This window comes from Schistocerca piceifrons, chromosome 2 (assembly GCF_021461385.2).
Source record: "Schistocerca piceifrons isolate TAMUIC-IGC-003096 chromosome 2, iqSchPice1.1, whole genome shotgun sequence".
Taxonomy (NCBI): Eukaryota; Metazoa; Arthropoda; class Insecta; order Orthoptera; family Acrididae; genus Schistocerca; species Schistocerca piceifrons.
Window position 1 is genome coordinate 303820371 of NC_060139.1, and position 20230 is coordinate 303840600.

At 42.4% G+C, this 20230-nt stretch overlaps 1 protein-coding gene across 1 annotated transcript in view; it reads right to left on the minus strand.

The window, feature by feature from the left end:
- LOC124775088 (probable chitinase 10) overlaps positions 1-20230 on the minus strand; it is a 384516-nt gene that overhangs the window by 37634 nt on the left and 326652 nt on the right. Inside the window, exon 10 of the mRNA XM_047249898.1 lies at positions 9641-9858. Coding sequence (XP_047105854.1) covers positions 9641-9858 — 218 coding nt within the window. The remainder of the gene's footprint in view (positions 1-9640; positions 9859-20230) is intronic.

The following is a 20230-nucleotide window of genomic DNA, read 5'->3' on the forward strand; positions in this document are numbered from 1 at the left end:
AGATTGGGGGTGCAGCGACACCCAGACTATGTCAGCTGACTGGAAAGAAAACGGTATGGAATTGGGACCCTGTTGCGCAGGAAGAGTATGAGGCGTTAAAGAAGGCACTGCTATCGGCACCTCTTCTCGGGCATCCAGACCTAGGGAAAGAGTTTTGTATGGCCACGGACAGTTCCCGTAGTGGACTTGGGGTAACATTGTTCCAAGAGCAAGAGCAAGGAGGAGAAGTAATACAACAACCTATTGCATTTGCGAGCCGAGTGCTTAGCAAAGCTGAGAGAAATTACACGGTAACTGAGCTTGAAGCTTTGGCAATAGTATGGGGTTTTAGTAAGTTTAGATACTATTTGTATGGAAGGCATACTAAAATCTATACTGACCACAAGTCACTACAGTTTCTGATGTCGGCCAAACTTAACCATAGACGACTCGCTAGGTGGGCACTCTATTTACAGGAGTTTCAGTTTTCGGTCATGTATATTCCTGGGCCACAGAATATAGTGGCAGATGCGTTGTCAAGGAATCCAGTAGGTCACGGTCAATGCTTTGATGAGGAGGTAAACGAGAACAGATATGATATATTGTATATGCAGGGCGTGCCGTTCGAGAAATACATAGGGACGGTACTCACAAATATCGCGAAAGAGCAGGATAAAGACGCGTCATGGAGAATGGTGAAGGACAGAGTTACAGCGAACTTAGATGCCAATATAGCACGTTTTTATACAATTCAGAACGGGGTCCTTTTCTACCGTAGAAATCCGAACACACAGGACTGGGTGTTGTGTATACCAAATGAAATAGTCAACAAGCTGATCTGGTACACTCACCTAAGTTACGGGCATTACGGGGCAAGGAAATGCTGTAAGAAGTTAAGGGAATCAGTTTATTTCATTAGTATGGAGAGGAGGATCAAGAACGTGCTTGGTAGTTGCAAATTGTGCCAGAAGGCAAAATCGTTAACTATCTCATGCAAAGCACCGCTTTTTCCGATAGTGCCAGGTAGATTGAGGGAATTCGGAGCAACAGATTTGTTTGGCCCGCTACCTAAGTCAGTGCAGGGATATAGATATGTTTTAGTAGCAGTGGAATTGGTGTCAAAGTATGTGACTTTTACCGCCTTGAAACGTGCGACGGGAAGGACAGTGGCAGCAGCGATCGTTAAAAACTTTTTACGAGAAGTAGGAACTGTAGAAAAGTTCATAGCTGACAATGGACCGCAATATAGATCCAGACAATGGCTAACCACACTGAAGAGAAGAAGGATAAAACCGGTGTTCATATCCCGATACCATGCTGCAAGTAACCCCAGTGAAAGAGTGGTAAAAGAACTGGGAAAATTGTGTAAGATCTATTGCCATAGGCAACACAGAAGTTGGAGTATTTTTCTCAAAGATTTTCAGGACATCCTCAATGAGCTACCACATGGAGCAACTGGATTATCACCAATTACGGTACTAAAGAATGAACCACCACCAGATCGAGTCAGGGAGCTGGTAGATTTTCCGCGATCAGGAAAGCAGAGGCACACAGAAATTGTCAAGGTTGCGATAGAGCGTATTAAGAAAGCAGCTAAGGATAGGCAGGAGAAGCAGAAAGGAAAGATCCGTAAGATCGAATTGGCAGTAGGAGACAAGGTTCTAATTAAAACTCATCGATTATCAAAGAAGCACAGATTCCTAACTAGCAAATTCTTTACTGTGTATAGTGGACCATTCAGAGTGAGGCGGATTGTCCATGAAAATGCTGTACTGATTGAGACGATCAAGGGAAAACAGTCTCGTGGGCTTCATCACATTTCTAACATCAAATTATGGAAAAGTTAAGGATAGATCTAAAGTAGGCAATTTATGGTAGATAGTCAGTGTATTTATTTGTGGTGTGTAACGTTGTGCAGGGTCAAATCGAACATAAGAATTTTCAGGCGGGATGTCAGGAAGTATGACGGAATAGACTGGTCAAATGAGTCACGAACAGGAGTCGACAGAGTGGTGTATGTACGTATTTTTTGTCGTATGAATAAGGATCAAGCAGAAACGACGTGATGATTTATGAGGGAATAAAGATGGTAGCTAGAGAAGCGACGTGATAAATAGTAGTGGATAAAGGTGATAGGTAAGGGAAGAAGCGACGTGAAGCAGTGTGATTAATAAATAGAGATTCGACGTGATGAAACAGTGGTAAATAAAGGTGAGTAGAATTGAATAATGTGGAGATGTCTTAGATGTATGTTACAGAGAGACCTGTGTATGCTGCAATAGAGATTGATGCGAATGGCGAAGGAAGACCAGGAAATGATGGAGTAATGGACGGACGGAGAGCCGAAATACGAATGAAGAGATGAGGACAACTGCACAATGTGAAAGGACATAAAGGGAGTATGAGATCCAGATGGTGAACGTTGTGGAACACTGACGTAAGATGTAATATAAGTGTACGATCTAATTCTTAGCATAACATTTGCGATTTGGCAAAAATAATATTTATTGTTGTTGTTGTTGAAGCCTGGTACAAGGATAACTAATCAAAACGGTACCAAGAATGTGTACAGTTATTTTGCAGGTTGAATAATTTGTGTATTTTTGTTTCTTAGATGAAATGTCGCAATTCTAAGTTGATATCTAGCATGAAGTGAATGCGGAGGTAAGCCGATGGAGAGAGGTGCCAGAGTGAAAGGACGAATTCGGAGACTGGAAAGCTATCTCCGGAACAGCTTCATGTGTTATGTGGTTGAGTATAAGGGAGCAAAGGTATGGTATGTTGTCGTGAGTGTGGTGGTGTTAAGGTTAACTGACTTCTAGACCTATTCTGTTAGTGTATTAATGGATTGAATGAGAAGGAAAATGTGATGTCTGGTGAGTGAGAGTCGTAGAGTAGTGTGATCAATGCGCCCACTCCTGTAAAGGGGATCCTACCGATCTGTAACTAAAACATTATTGTGTATTGTTTGATTTGGATGAACCTCGATGGCAGGTCAGGATTTGACATCATGTGGATGGTTCATACATGTCCTAGAAATGTTATATATAATAAAATGTAAAATGTATAAAGAGATACTAATTTCAGTCTGTCACAAACACGAAGGTGCATTGTATGTTGTAGATTTAGAGTCATCAGTTTCTAAAAAATGTTTGTTGTGTTAGGATGTGAAAGTAGTTTAATATTTAATAACATGTGGTAGGTAATTGTGAGCTATGTGGATTCTCATTTTTTTGTTAGAACACTTTCAAGGGGTATTAATTTCAGTGTGTCACAAGCACAAAAGTACATTGTATATTGTAGTTTTAGGATAAAGTTTCTAATACTTTCACTGTGATAGGATGTTAGAGTAGCCTACTATTTGATATTGTAATTATGAGCTGTATAGATTGTTTATTATTCCTTTTGTTTTTTTTTTACTTTCATGTTTTGTATGAGGGACGACAGGTACAATGAATAGCACGAGTATGGGCTGTCTATAGAAAAGAGATAAATGTTGATGTTGTATGTGTAGAAAACTAGGGTGTATAATTTTAATGTAAGAATTTCCTTTTGTCTGTAATGTTGCGAGATGCACGGAACGGTCTGACTGATTGGGTGTCGTAACGCCCATACCGCTAGCGGGCCGAGCTGACGATGCCATGGCGACAGGCGACAGAGCCGCGGCACTCCCCACTCCACTGTCGGACGGGGTACACTCCACGCGCCCGCTACAGCAGGTCAACGGCCTGGGGCGACACGCACGTACCACTGGCCATTCATAAGTTCCGCCACCCTTACGACTGGGGAAGGTATCCCGCGGAGGCAACAGCGGGTGGTTTCTTCTGCTCAACGGCGCGCGCAGCGGCGCTACAGCAGAATGGACGAGGCGCGGCAGAGCCCGGCGAGCATTTTTTTTACCAGCAGCTAATAACTAGTACTGGACTGTGGAGCCGTGAAACAGGATGACTGCGACTTTACATAATGTGGAAAGTGAAGGACTGGTGTTTCCACGTTGTGAGTGGTGGAAAAGATTTTGTCTTTAGCAGACAGGACGATCGTTTTGTTTTGTCTTGACCACTGAATGGTGGGATCCATAAACTTTTGGCAGTGACTTGTTAAGTGTGCTTTGTGAATTGCAGGTGGGACACTTGGTATACTTAGAGGACAGTTGTCGTTTGGTGAACAATTATTGTATGAAGGCAAGAAACTAGAGTGGGACATTGACATTTGCGTCTGTAGTAGGAGACATTTCTTGAACTGGTGCGGGAATAAGTGCTGTTAGTTGAAACTTACGACTTTTAATTACACCATGAACTGAAAGGACAGAACCGTGGGTAATAGTAGTTGTAGGGCCATTTTTCTTTTTGGACGAACAGATTCGTGTGGATGGTACTCTGACAGTGACTATGACATTTGTCTTTAATGTGAGATACAGTTTACTGTTCAGTGCGTGTTCAAAATGCCGATTTGAGTGACTCAAAGACTTTCGTCCGGGTAACCATGGGAGAGCTTTGACACCGAGACAGTGGTTCTAGGAAAACTATCAGCAACTTTTTGACCCCAAGAAAATCACAGAATGAAAGGTTTCCGTGTGACTCGCAAGATAGAGAATAATGTATTTGTAAATGTGTAAATGTTTTTTTTTATGTGTTTCATTCCTGAAGGGACAGCAAGTGTAATTGTATTTCATCAACATTTGTGTTTAGAATAGTTAGTGTTTGTTTTTTGTCTGTTCTGGGTTATCAAGTTCACGTAGCATGTTTATTAGGATATTTGGTACAATGATGCTCTAATTATAAGCCAGTGGCGTAATACTAACGTAGCGGCTCTTGTTGCATTGGTCAGTAAGGTTGTCACAGGGGACAAGAGTTTGCATTGCACAACAAAATATCGGAATTAACGGATGTTTTGATGTCGTCCATAGTAATAATCTTGTTCTGTGTTTGGACGGTGAGGTATTTAAAATTTCATGAGTACAATTAGTATTTTTTATTTGTTTTAGAATTATTGAAATTTGGATTACTCATAAAAATAACGAAGATCCCAGTAACTAAAGCAAAATTTTATCTCAAGATTATTTTTTCATTTCTATGATGTGATGTTTTATTTGTCATGTAGATTGTTGTAAATTTGTATGTGTACGTTACTCCGGATTGTGGAGAGTACAATAATGCAACAACTGCCAATTTGGTAAAGTAACAACATTTGGTCGTCAATTTGAGGTCACCAGGGGCTAAGGTCTCCTCCTGGTTATTTTGATGAATTGCTACGTTTGTTTTAATACAGTTTTCTTAAAAAATGTTCGGAACTACCCTCGCATTGCAAGGATAGTACCGTGCCATTTTTTTCTGCATGGGTAGCCGGTGGTGAAAGGGTACAGTACCGCCCAACATTGAAAATAGGTACGAAATTCTTGTCAGAACAACACATTTTTTGTGTAAAAGTAACTCAATTTCAATTAATACAGCGAAGCCGGATACCAGTGTGGGAAAGAATGACAATTTATTTATTTAATTGATCACATGTGCACTCCCTCAAAATAAATCCCTACATCCAGTTTGGTGAGATCTGTGAAAGGAATGAATGTATGGTCGTCTGCTAACCACAGATAGTGAATCGGAATATATGATCATCTTTGAGTCGATCCTTTGGCTACCTTTGGTGAGACCAAAGAGATGGAAGTTACCAGAGCTTTGAGCGTCTGAAATGTGGCTGACCAATAAGGTAGCAAGGTGCTTCTCCCACTTCGAGAGAGGTGCGAGAGAATCAGAATACGGCCATGTTTCAGCACTCTGCCGCTGAACCTTCTGCTGTAAAGACCTGTTTTTTTGTTGTGCTCCGGAATGAAAGAGTGGAGGCATGGTATGGATGTGGAATATTTAAGAGTAGTTAGAATTAATAATTTCTCTTTCACAGGACCTTTTGTGGGGAAAATTACAAAGTGAGGCAGGTAATTTTAAGGGGATTGTAGTAAACCAACGGTCACAAAGAGCCCACGTGTAGTTATAAGTTGAGATACTTCCGTGAGCTTAAGCTGAAATATTTAAGAATTAATAGCGTGTGTACAATAAGCTGAAATATTTAAGAATTAATAGCGTGTGTACAATAAGCTGAAATATTTAAGAAATAGCGTGTGTATCATAAGTTGAAGTATTTAAGAAATATCATTCCGTGTGACGCTGAATTTAAACTCTGAGAGAGAATCAAGGTGAGTCGGCCGTTTTTCCAGCAACGCCACTTGGCTTGCATTGCACAGGAAGACGTGCGTTTATCTCCAGAGTTCACAGTAGGAAAGTAGAATTACAAAGTGGGGCAGTGTCGTGTGAAACTGGGATAAATATTGATTGAAGTGGGAAAGCGGAAAGTGATGAAGTTGTAACCGTTCTTTGTGTAATATTTCATATTGTTGTGTTGTGTATGTCTTGTAATTTGGGTATGTGTGTTTTGCATGGGAGTAGCAAGGTAGTTTCGAAAGATTTGTGGGTATGCCTGTTCCTTCTGTATCGCTCGATCTGGAGGAAAGTTTCGTGAGGATTATTGTGAGTGGCGAAGTGTGAGGTATAATAAAGGATCCACCATCCGATCCAGGGAGTGCACTGTTGCGGTAAATAGATTACGAGACCATAGTATAGAGATTCACTAACGTAAAGCCATGCCCACTGGGCGGAATTTCTCATGTGATTCTGTTGTAGGTTGTAGAATTTGTGTGTTTAGGAATAAATCAAATAGTGAAAAGAAAGAGATTGGTGGCCTTTTTCATTAAATTGTATGTTATCGTAATGTCCCGAATTTATATAAAAGCCGTTAAATCAAAGACAAAAGGTAAATGTGGTATTGCCAGTGCGTAGTGTACAGTCAGAGTTCTATAAATCACTGATAGTCAGATGCGTGTTTCCGTTGCGTATTATTCATACAGGTGGATAATTTGTAACTAAATAGTAAGATACGAGAATTCATGTTGCTCGATAAATTAAGGAAGATTCCACTCGCTTGGCAAACCACTCATCTTGCAGGCCTGACTGCTTGATGCCACAGTATGAGAAAGGCAAGTGGGTGCCTCTCAAACTGTCTAGAATTTTCTCCTGTCATCATACGACAAATAAACGAATGAATATCGTCTTACTACCAGATGCCACTGGCTTCAGTATGAAATAGTAAAAATCCATACGAAATGAAAACATTTCTAAGAAATTAAAAGTCTAAATTTGCAATGGTCAGTTCTTATATACTGTGAACAAAAAGTATCACCTGAGAGTCTGTACTTTTAATAACGTCTTTTTTGAAACAGTAGTTTCTTATTGCATTGACAATACGTCAAAATTTATAAAAGTAAAGTATTAGATTAAATTCCTGTCCAACTGGGCTCAAATTTCCTTAACAAGAAATGCAGTACTACTTCAGCACGTTACAGGTTACAGTGTACCGTAGACTCGTACTTGTTAACTGAAGTGTTCCACCACTTTTAGATACAATACTGCACTCGTCTCCAGAGTAACGATTTTTTCAGGCAGCTTCGGACAACCTCGTAAATCTTGAAAAGATTGTACAATTCGTTGCGTCTTTCCTTCAGCCGTATCAAAGAGACTGCTGTACACTTCACTTTGGTGATGCTTCACAGACAGAAAACTGTTCAACTTGGGCCATATCAGCTTATTAGATGTGGTCTTACATCAGCAACAAAATTTGCTGGTGCCCCATCACACACGAACTACATTCTAAAGAAAATATATATCACCAGAGACCTTTCCAAGTCTCAAACATCTATGATGTATGCAGGGTGGTCCATTGATAGTGACCGGGCCAAATATCTCACGAAATAAGCATCAAACGAAAACACTACAAAGAACGAAACTTGTCTAGCATGAAGGGGGAAACCAGATGGCGCTATGGTTGGCCCACTAGATAGCGCTGCCATAGGTCAAACGGATATCAAGTGCGTTTTTTAAAAAATAGGAACCCCCATTTTTTATTACGTATTCGTGTAGTACGTAAAGAAATATGAATGTTTTAGTTGGACCACTTTCTTCGCATTGTGATAGATGGCGTTGAAATAGTCACAAACGTACAAGTACGTGGTATCACGTAACATTCCGCCAGTGCGGACGGTATTTGCTTCGGATACATTAACCGTGTTAAAATGGACCCTTTACCAATTATTTCGTGAGATATTTGGCCCGGTCACGATCAATGGACCATCCTGTATATGCAAACTGAAGCAACTAATGCAATTTTGTTGCAAGACCGTGATGGGAACCTAGGCCCCTGCTCACTAGGCAGACGTGCTAACCGCAATATCTCCATATCATCCTGGCACAGTGGCTTTGAGCAACTGCACAGACCCCCTAGCACGCCTCCTTCCGCAGCCCAAATACCCATCCACGCCTCAGCCCACTTTGTGTTGCCCCTATTCTCGAAACAGCATTGCAGAGGCTCTCAACCATATTGGAATAGCACCTCAGCGTCGATCGAATCGGCGTCCCTGTCTGAAACCCAGCATAGGTGCTTTTATCAAATGAAATTGGTTCTGAAACTGGTTCCAGGGACCTATCGCACAGCTCCACGGATTACCCTGGCAACCATTCATCTTCAATCCAAATTCCCATTCGTGCCTCAGCCCACCTGGTATTCCCCCTAAACTCGTTCGATAGTGAGGTGCTATTATAATACTGCTGAGAGCCTTTGCAGTGACGTTCGAGTTTAGGGGGAACACCAAGTGAGCTGAGGTATGAATGGGAATATAGACGGGAGGCACAGGAATAGTCGGTGCAGTTGTGCAAAGCCACTGTGGCGGGGTAGCGTAATGGTTAGCGAAACTGCCTTGTGAGCAAGAGACTTGGGTTCGAATCCCAGTATTGGTAAAAATTTTCATTCGTTGCTTCAGTCGGCATATATGCATCAAGAACTACATCCTCCAATGTTGCACAACCAATCCTAGACGATCACGCTGCAGAAACCGGAGGTACTCTCGTCACTTTTACTTGAGAAAAAATATACTATGTCAGAATGATATGGTTACCTTGTACCCCTAACCACGCATTAAACGAAGATCGTTGCTGAGGTAGTGACTCATGAATACAATGTGAGTTAGCGTCATATTTGTACCCAATTAGCTTTAATCGAAAAGTTTACATTTCAGATACGTCCTACTAACTGGGACAATATTTCATACTGAAATCAGAGCCATCTCGTAATCACAGTTTCGCAGTTGCCTCGCAAATGACTAGTTTGCAGACCTGTGTTTACTGGAACGTTTTTGCCAGTATCATAGTGTACTTTCACTTGCGTCAGTCTTCGCCGCTAATTCCAGTACACACTGTATATCTTCGCAATTAAAGTGAACGACCACAAACTGTAGGAGATTTGCAACCAGTAAATCGAGTTTACGCCAAGTATTTTCGAAATTACTAGTGCTACGAGTTCAGAAGAGCCCTTTTGCACACGTTTTGTGTGCCGGATTACTCGTAAGAGAGATACCGTCTCCTTACGTACATAATTTCACCTGACTCGAAACAGCTACTTGCCATTCCGGCTGGGCAACCTCGGTGTTTACATCCAGTGTCGGAGGAACGACGCAAGCTGCATACGCAGGATGCACCCCGCACTTAGCTCTGTCCCGGCGGCGTTTCTTAAATCACGCGCGAGGTGCTCTGCAGTTTTGTTTTGCGCTCGCGTGCCTCACCTTGAGCTGGGGGTTCTTCTCGCGCAGCGCGATGACCCGCTCGTAGAGGTCGTCGTCCTTGTCGTTGGCCGGCGCCAGCTTGTGGTCCTTGAGGGTGGCGAATGCGAACACGACGTGAGTGCACAGCGACGGGTCCACGTCCTCCGGGCTGAACTTGCCCGCGCCCGGCCGCTTCCCCGACCAGCTCGTCATGTAGCAGAACACCTGCGCCGGCCGGCCTGCAGCACACAACACAGTGTTACTGACCTTCCTCCGACTCGTCCCTCCTCTCTAGCAAAACTGGTCTCTACTGTCCAGGACAGAGCGCCGGAGAGCATCGTAAAGACTCGCCGACCTCTAATTTTAGCTGAGCGCCTGGACACTAGTATTACAAAGTAACTCAAGAGCACACCTGGCGAAACCCCTACAAAAAGGAAGTTATGGAGAAGTTTCTCTATCATTAAGGCACTTAAGGTAATCTCGTGAAAGGCACACACAAGCATGCTAAATAAATCGCACACACACACAATCACAAGAGTTTCCCCGCATTGGCACTACGTACCTTCCATCAGCCAGCATCACTCTCCATTGCCGCCCTCTAGTGTTTCCATGATCCCACAAACATGCAGACATTCGAGTAGAGTTGTTCTTAACAAACACTAAGCTTCGGTAGCTTTGCTACAGTACGTAAATGACGTAGTAAATCTTAGGATTACCGGTAGTATTGGTACAATTTGTAGGGAAAGAGATATAAATGAATAGGTGCGAGAGAAACTAGGAGCCAACGATTTCCCTTTCTTTTTTGATTGATTGTTTGTTTTTCACATAATTAGAACCGCACATCGCTCGGTGTCAGTCCATTGTGTATTTTATACTCTTACAGAATATAAATTGTATTTTATAACTAATAACAGTTGACCTTTAATTTCTGTCCTTTTGTGTAAAGAAAGCAATAAAATTTGATGCAATTACAATTTTCATACACAAATATAAAAGTCTGTATTATTATTCTTGTTTGTACTTAATGGAACATTTTTCATCTTGTACTTAGAACTACTTAAACCTAACTAACCCAAGGACATCACACACATCCATGCCCGAGGCAGGATTCGAACCTGCGACCGTAGCGGTCGCGCGGTTCCAGACTGAAGCGCCTAGAACCGCTCGGCCACGCGCGCCGGCCGCTTCGTTGAGGAAAATATAAATTGTATTTTATAACTAATAACAGTTAGTTGATCTTTAATTTCTGCCCTTTTATGTAAAGAAAGCAATAAAATTTGATGCAATTACAATTTTCATACACAAATACAAAAGTCTGTATTATTATTCTTGTTTGTACCTAATGGAACGTTTTTCATCATGATCAGAGACAAGAGTTTCTTGTACTTAGAACTACTTAAACCTAACTAACCTAAGGACATCACACACATCCATGCCCGAGGCAGGATTCGAACCTGCTACCGTACCGGTCGCGCGGTTCCAGACTGAAGCGCCTAGAACCTAGAACCGCTAGTAGATAGTGTCGGAAGTTCCATGGGGCTTCTCGCGGATGATGCTGTAGTATACAGAGAAGTTGTACCATTAGAAAATTGTAGCGAAATGCAGGAAGATCTGCAGCAGATAGGCACTTGGTGCAGGGAGTAGCAACTGACCCTTAACATAGACAAATGTAATGTATTGCGAATACATAGAAAGAAGGATCCTTTATTGTATGATTATATGATAGCGGAACAAACACTGGTAGCAGTTACTTCTGTAAAATATCTGGGAGTATGCGTACGGAACGATTTGAAGTGGAATGATCATATAAAATTAATTGTTGGTAAGGCGGGTACCAGGTTAGATTCATTGGGAGAGTCCTTAGAAAATGTAATCCATCAACAAAGGAGGTGGCTCACAAAACACTCGTTCGACCTATACTTCAGGATTGCTCATCAGTGTGGGATCCGTACCAGATCGGGTTGACGGAGGAGATAGAGAAGATCCAAAGAAGAGCAGCGCGTTTCGTTACAGGGGTAATTGGGTACCGTGATAGCGTTACGGAGATGTTTAGCAAACTCAAGTGGCAGTCTCTGCAAGAGAGGCGCTCTGCATCGCGGTGTAGCTTGCTCGCCAGGTTTTGAGAGGGTGCATTTCTGGATGAGGTGTCGAATATATTGCTTCCCCCTACTTATACCTCCCGAGGAGATCACGAATGTAAAATTAGAGAGATTCGAGCGCGCACGGAGGCTTTCCGACAGTCGTTCTTCCCGCGTACCATATGCGACTGGAACAGAAAAGGGAGGTAATGACAGTGGCACGTAAAGCGCCCTCCGCCACACACCGTTGGGTGGCTTGCGGAGTATGTAGATGTAGATGTAGAAATTGCGTCTCCCTGCACTATATGATAGATCCATATTATTTTATTTATTTGTACTACAACATCCCTCTGTTTCACGTTACAAATCAACAATTTTCAAATAAAACCTGAATTAAACATTGACAGTTTCAGTATTGCTGTAAATGCTGTTTATTGTTAAGTAACAGACAGCAGGATAACAATGCGGAACAAAAATGTTCGCAGTTTATATAGCCCATTATGTAGCCTCACTCAGTTTCTAGACGGTTCACTGTTTCCGGTTTTTTGGGCAATCTAGTAAGACACTGACAGCATACGTAAAGAAAGCGATCGGTATGAGGTAACGCCCGACTGGTATGCAACACTCCTAACGTACAGATAACTGACCTGAGCTATTACGATAACCGTAGTTTTCGCTTACGTATGGTAGTTTACGGTAGTTTAACAAATCTAAATGCAGGCGCACACATACATATATAAACATCAGACACCATACCATCCACCCTCCCCACCACACCCCCGAATCCTAATCCTCTGCTACCCTCGACAGTTTTCGTCGTCCCTCAGTTAACTTAGCAAAATTATCAAGTGCAATAAACACCACAGTTGCGACAAGCATAATGTAAACTATTCTCGACGCTGACAGTAATCTTTCAGTTAACATTTGGGAATAAATCCATCGAGACATTACCGCGTTTTCTGTACTTGTCAACTGCGAGACGAAAGAGTAGTGCTTGAAAAGTACTTCACTCTTGTTGGTAAGCTCTATAAGAGATAGACATTAGGAAATTGCTCTGACATGGATCTAATACCCTAAATTGTACATTGTGAAGCAAAATTTTAAATAATTTGTAGGTGTCCCGAGATTTTTATTTCAATACTTATCATTCAGTTCCGATATACTCTTTGTCCAGGAAGCCATGTTAATGATTTTTAAATAAATCAGATAAATTTACTCAAAGAAATAGAAAAGCATAGAGAGAGAGAGAGCGGGGGGGGGGGGGGGGGGGAGGAGAGAGAGAGAGAGAGAGAGAGAGAGAGAGATAGGGACAGAAGATAGGAGTATTATACATTTCGTTAAGTGAATCTTTTACATAAAAAATTAAAGATGATGATTGCTTAATTGCTTATACAAGAGCCAATCAACATACATGAAAAGTGACGAAACGCAAAAGAAACTACTAATAGCACATGACTTAACTATAAACATTAAATTATCCTACAAATGCTGCTGTAGAAACTACAGGTCCCAAAACGACATATTTATAGCCAAGCAAACAGTATTTTTTCCTTTGTGAACTACTGGAGCTGCTTAAAAAATAAGACTGAAGTGTTTCTTTGAAAACAAAAATAAAATTCAATTGCAAAAGTTGAGCTATACTTTCATTTACCTAGAAAATAAATAACATAAACTATTCTTATGCACTGCAACAAATTACTTAAAAAACTTTAAAGAGATATAAGGTCCGATGCAGAGATATTTAAAGTTTATTCCATTTAACACAAGTTGACCCCTTCCTCCGTTCCGTTATTATGCATAATCATCGCACTACTCATCAATTATGCTCAAAGAATTTACTGATGTAACATTATCCTCTTGTCGTGTGTCAAGTGTCTGACCATATGTTGTGGGTGGCTGATGTATTGTCATTCAGCGTGGTGCGTTGTTTATGTTGTCATGTACGAATAAGGAATGAAATGAAGGGAGAGGATGTAATCCTCTGGAATTTTACAGCCCGCTGCTATCTAGCAGCTTCAAGGGGGCAGCCAAATTCAATGTTTCCACTCGGCTCAAAGGTCATTATCAGCAGTAGTACATGTCATCATCCCACGAGTCTCTACGGTGAGCGTAAAAGGCTTAGGGGAACTAATTATCAAACCTAACTTTCCGCTGCGCCTGAAACTGAAAGTTTATAATCGGTAGATACATTAGTACTAGTTTTGACTTATGGCAGTGAGACTAGGATTTTTTTATCCGAACCCAATAACTGAGAGGTGTCCAGTGAGCAATGAACAGATGCGTATCAATAATGACCATGTGATAAATAAAAACAGTTAAAAGGATCAAGCAACACACTAGGGAGGATCACTTTCGTTCCATACATTAGGACCATAAAGTAGTTGTCGAAATGGTTTCCTTCCGTCTCAGAACCCTCTCATTCTCTCACGCCTCTGCTTCAGTAATAGTAATTTTGATCCTGATTTTAGTATATCTATGATGTACCAGCATTTCATACATCTGGACCAGAGCTGCTTTGCGGTGTAGAGATCCATTGTTCCAGCTGTCTTTCAATTTTTCCTTGGCTTGTTTCATCTAGTTGTTTTCTTTTAACACGTTGAATTGCATATCCTCTTTGTCTACAAGCTGTATCTATCGTCATATTTTCCACTGCAAATTGCAGTATTCCCTTCCGTATACTGATTGAAATTAGGTCTTCTCTCACATATTGCCCTTGCCTTGGCGTATTCATATTTGAGACTGGTTTTTTCATGTCTCATAAGTCTCGGTCGCTTAACTTCGTCCCCATTCGCCCAACACAGGCTCTCTTGCGTATAAAGGGTCATTCCCGATTAACGACGAAAGATGCCATTATTGGCGTTCGTCGATAGGTGTTTCTTCTCATACATTATTTTTGGTACGTATCGTAGTTCCTACACCATTTGTGGTTTATTTGTCGCTGTGCTGATCATCATCAACTTAACACTTATGTTCTCCGCTTGTTACTGGACACTGTGTACTCTTTCGACCATTTGGCTTTCAGTTTTATTGCTGGTCTCAGCGTTGATGTAGTCTGGGTATACTAAATATACAGATTTTTTTAAAAGTCTTTCCGTAGCACTCCATTTTAAAGGGCGCTGTAGTGTTCTTTTTAAATACTCGTACTGTCCGTGTTCAGTTAGATCCACATACACGCGTAAGAACTTCGTAACACTTTATGGTATGCTCTAAGGTTCTAGTCAAAGATTTAACGTTGGACGCAATATTTTCATGACTGACTTAGTATTTTTCCTATGCTCTAAGCACGGCAGCGGAAATGACAACTCGGTTATAAACCTGAAAATAATGCCACCATGCCATTCACGAATTATGGCACTGGATAATTTTTGGCCGATTTCTAAAGCCACCAATCATATGAAGTTTTCTGGCTCTAATTCTGCTTTTTATTTGCTACTCTTTTCGAGCAACGTTTCAAACACTTCATCCTGTTGAGAAGACTTGTTAACGTTTTCTATCCATTTCCATAAACTGCTATTTTGAAGAGGTAGTACGTTCGTTACTACCGATTCACACTGATTTCGTACATCTTCTGTTTCTCAATTTCCTAATTATGTTTTAAGTAGGTTGTTATTCTCAGGCCAATCATCGTAGTTATGATCCTCGTATCAGCTGATTGTGTGTGTAGTGTTACATATTAGGTGTGTGTGTGTGTGTGTGTGTGTGTGTGTGTGTGCCGTGAGAGGTAGTAAGAAACGAATGGTGTTGCACTAGCTTTTTACATTATTAAATAAATTCTTTGCAAACAGTATTCCATACTCGGGAATGAATTGGACGAGGTAGCGCTGTTATAAACACACAGTCCTTGCATTCGAAAAGATTTAGGCCCCAATCTTCATACGACCGTCGTGATTTAGGTTTTACATGTTTATCCCTAAATTACTTCAGATAATTTCGGAGACTTTTTTTCCAAGTCACGGGCGACTACTTGTCCCATCCTTGTTAAACTAGACGTGTAAGCCCGTAAATTCCTGCATAGACTATCATGTTGGCACTCCGTGCAATACAAAATTGCTCACTGATGTCAAGAGACGCAGAAGGAATCATTTGTGAGTTCCAAAGCACAAACAACAGTCCAGGCAACAGAAAGACAGTGCTTAGGGAGTTGAAAACAATGGGTTTCAACGGTCGAGCAGCTCCTCATAAGCCATACAGTTGTGCATTCAGTACTAGGTTACGCTTAAGATGGTGACAAGACCGACATCACTGGACAGTCGAAGAGCGGAAACGAGTGATTTGGGGTGACGAATTACGCATTACCCCGTGACAACCCTAAAAAAAAAGAAAAAAAAACCAGCACCACGAACGACTTATACTATCCGAATGAGACGGAAATCGGTAGAAAATGGGTGATTTATTCAAAAGAAAGAGCTTGACGAATCGAGCTAGTTAATAGCGCACTGGTCCACCTCTGGGCATTAGCAAGCAGTTATTTGGCTAGGAATCGATTGACAGAGTTTTTCAATGTCCTCCCGGAGGCATGTCGTGACAAACGTCTTCAACCTAGAATCTCATTTACTGCAGTTGAATTGTCTTCAGTGATGAGACCTGCTTCGAAATGATCCCCGGTGACCAGCGAAGACGCCTTGAGACGCTCCCAACACCCGTGGGATAGTGGGATACCAACCTGACTGTCCTACGCCATGCTGCCCGACAACCGTAAGTCATGATCTTGGGTGCGATTTAGTTGTCATCCGAGGCACCCTCATAGCACGGCTATCCGTGAACGACGTTTTACACCGCGTTTTGTTGACCGTCATGTCAAGCCATCCTGGGCTTACATTTCAGCAAGACAATTAACATCCGCACTCGGCGAGAGTGCTACTTAACTTCGTGCGCTTGCCAGACCCGCCTTGGGCAGGCACCTGGATCGATGGATCCCTTCCCAGGTGAGAAAGTTTGGGGCGTTATAGGCAGGTACTAGCTCGGGGTTTTGATGATTTAATGCTCCAGTTGGACAGAATTTGGCACGATGTCCCTCAGGAGGACGTCCAACAACTGTACGAATCAATGTCAAGCCGAATAAGGGCCAGAAATGGACCATCGCGTTAGTGACTTGCTTACTTTGTGATGATGTTCCTTCTCTTGAATAAATCATCCAACACTTTTTTTTGTGGAACTGTAACCATATGTTTATCTGTAGATGTACATCACATCTACCGATTTCCGTCCAATTCGGATCATTCATTCGTTGTATGACTTTCTTTCTTCTCCTTCCTAGAGTGTATATGAACACATTTTAGAGCATTGCGTGTACTGCGCATTACTGTGTGTATCAGCATCACAGGGAACCCGGTCGTAAACTAGGATCTATGAGGCAATGGTTTGAGGACTACACAGGATCCCTACCTCAATCAGTGGACTTTGGGCTGTGAAAATTAGTGGTGACACGTAGAGCCATGTGTTTAAATCCCTTTATTCAGATCCTAAGAGTTTTATGATTGTAGTGGTCACTTGATTCATGAGCCAGTGTGGTCGACGAATTGGAATTCCATACCCCGTTATGGCGGTATGGAAAGTTGGTTCTAGATCCAAAAAAATGTTCAAATGTGTGTGAAATCTTATGGAACTTAACTGCTAAGGTCATCAGTCCCTACGATTACACACTACTTAACCTAAATTATCCTAAGGACGAACACACACACCCATGCCCGAGGGAGGACTCGAACCTCCGCCGGCACCAGCCGCACAGTCCATGACTGCAGCGCCTTAGACCGTTTCTAGATCCAATTTTGGCCAATTGGGGTACCTTGCGAAGATGCAGTGAGTGACGCCAAAGCGGTCACAGTTGAATAAAGACATTTAAACACACGCCTGAAAATGTTACAATAATTCTCATATAACGACCACCCGCTGTCCTACTCTCTGTGCGAAATAGAAGACGGATGTACGAAAATCTATGGACTGGACTGGAACGTCGACTTCGCCCCAGGCCGCAGCATTAGACATCATTACCTTCTCTCGTTTCGCCTTTTGAGAAAGAATGGGCTGCCGTTTCTCCACAGACATTCAGGAACCTCACCGAAAGTGTCCCTAACAGAGCACAAGCTGTTGTGAGGGCGAAGTGTAGGCACATCCCATATTACTGTGCACTAATAGGAGTCTGGACTCGTATCATGAAAGATTGAATATGAATAATGTTACTTTTATTCTTCTTAAACTGGATTACCACAACATATTCAGTATCCTTTTGAAAGTGATCCACGGGTGAATAAAACTACTGCTGATACTCTAGGTACTTTCGATTAATTCTGCAACTCTAGTAACCTTAAGAAACTGAGTTGTAGCTGCTGGGACCAGGTTCGCTGTTACACTTTCCCTCCACCTCCTAACCCGAATTGTTCTCAGCATGTGCGGCCACTTCGAAAAATTTCCACTAAACGGCGAACCGAGAGAAACGGCGCGATCTGGCGGACGAGCGTATTATCCGCGAACGGCGATTAGCAGCTGGCTGCGATAAGCGCAGGGCGGTGTCCGCTGCGCTGACCTGGATTCGAACGGCGGTTCGTTGCACCCGGTGAAGGGCGGCTGGCCGCGCCAGCCCGGGTTGCATAAGCGTCTCGACGGCCGCTTTACAAGACTACCTGCCGTTGTGTAAGGCGCCGGGCGCCTACCTACTGCCTGCCCCGTCCACGGCACCCTCCCTGCCGCCAGCTGCCCGATTAACAATTCACCGCGTTTATGTAGCGCGATGTCTTTCTATCTCGGCAGGCGGTTCGCTTTTATTTACAACTAGGGAACCAGGCAATTCTTCGCAATTGATAAATATGTATGGAAACTGGATGTACGTCCTGATCTCTTTATCTCCCGTCTGTCCATTTCCTCCCTTCCCCTCTCTCTGACATCTCTTCCTCCTCCTATCTCTCTCCACCTCCTCCTCCCCCTGTCTCTTCCCCCTCTCCCTCTCTCTCCCCATCTCAACCTTCTCCCTCTCTACGTACATCCCTCCCTCCCCCTCGCCAGCTCTGTTCATTTTCTTCCCCCTCCCTCATGCCTAACTTTGACCTTGAGCACTGTTTATTGTTATGACCAACGAAATCTTGAATGGGAATTGAAATCACTTAAAATACGATTGGGATCATTGGCAAACGGTGTATCAGAGGCCTCTTCTGCTGCGGGATTTTTGAGGTTAGAACCTTCAATGACAATACATCACATAGTTTTAATCTTAAAACTGCAAGGATTACAAAGTTTCGGACGTTTCTGACTCCGTAGTAGTGTTCTAACCATAAGCCATAAATACAACTTTCAAGATATTTGTTAAAGCAGACTGTGAGGAAGAGAACAAAAGGGCACCTAATTGTGCATTCAATTTTTCTTTAAAATAATGAAGCTGGTGCATAAGTTTGCAGCGTTTTTGTTTTCAACGTTAGTATTCCGGTTGCTAAGAGTGCGATTATCGATTGTCATTTTTTACTTATAATACAGTTCACTTAAAACTTCCGGGCTGATAGGCAGTGGTCGAAGTATAAAACTCTCGCCTGACGTTTTGTCTCCGACTGCGGGAGACATCCTCGGAGATACAGCGGCGAACTGCGAAGATAACTCGAGGAAGCGCTGATTATATAGGCAGTACAGAGGGCGCCACTGTCGATCACGTGGTGTCGGCTATAAGATTCTCTCTGGTAATGTCAACATTATCGTTTGAAAGCAATCGATTGCCACGCTTGCGGTGCAACGCTGACATCCAAATTTTATCAAGTTTAACACCTTCGTCTTTCCTGTTAAAATTATTACGGTGTTTATCAATCTCGATAGCCTCTCTATACATGAGTGCGTAATAATGCGAGGTTTTTGTTATGACGCTCGTCTCGCTGAATTTTATTTCATGATCACCTTCCTGGTAAACATGTTCCGCTACGGCCGATTTATCCGTTTGACCCAGGCGGCAATTCCTCTTATGTTCAACAAGACAGGTGTTCACACTTCTCTCTGTGGTACCGATATAAACCTGGCCACAACTACACGAATGTGTCCCGCAGTCGGAGAAGAAACGTCAGGGGAGAGTTTTACACTTCGACAACCGCCTATCAGCCCGGAAGTTTTAAGTGAAGACAATACCGGCCGTGAAAGTTTACATTGTATGATTATAGGACACTGCTGCTGTTCGAGTATGCGTGTTGTTATTTTGTCGTTTGGAGATAGTGAGTGGAGCTATTGACGCTAGAAATTGCAGTGTCAAGTGGAGAAATCGGAACATTTCCATCATATTCTTCTGTTTGAGTTCAGTAGAAGGGTGAACTGAAAAGAGCCAGCGGAGGCAGCCAAAAACATTTACGCCAAGTGTAGGGATAATGCCACTGGACAGGTCAGGCCAAGAATTTTGTTATTTTTTGTTTTAAGGGCTATCAGTTTGACAGTAATGGCTCTCCACGTTCATGAAGACCTTTGGTGTTTGATGAAGATCGTTTAAACGCATTAATCCACAATGATCCACGTCAGTGTCCTCGAGAACTGGCAAATGTGATGAACTGCCATTATTCCACCATCGTGCCAC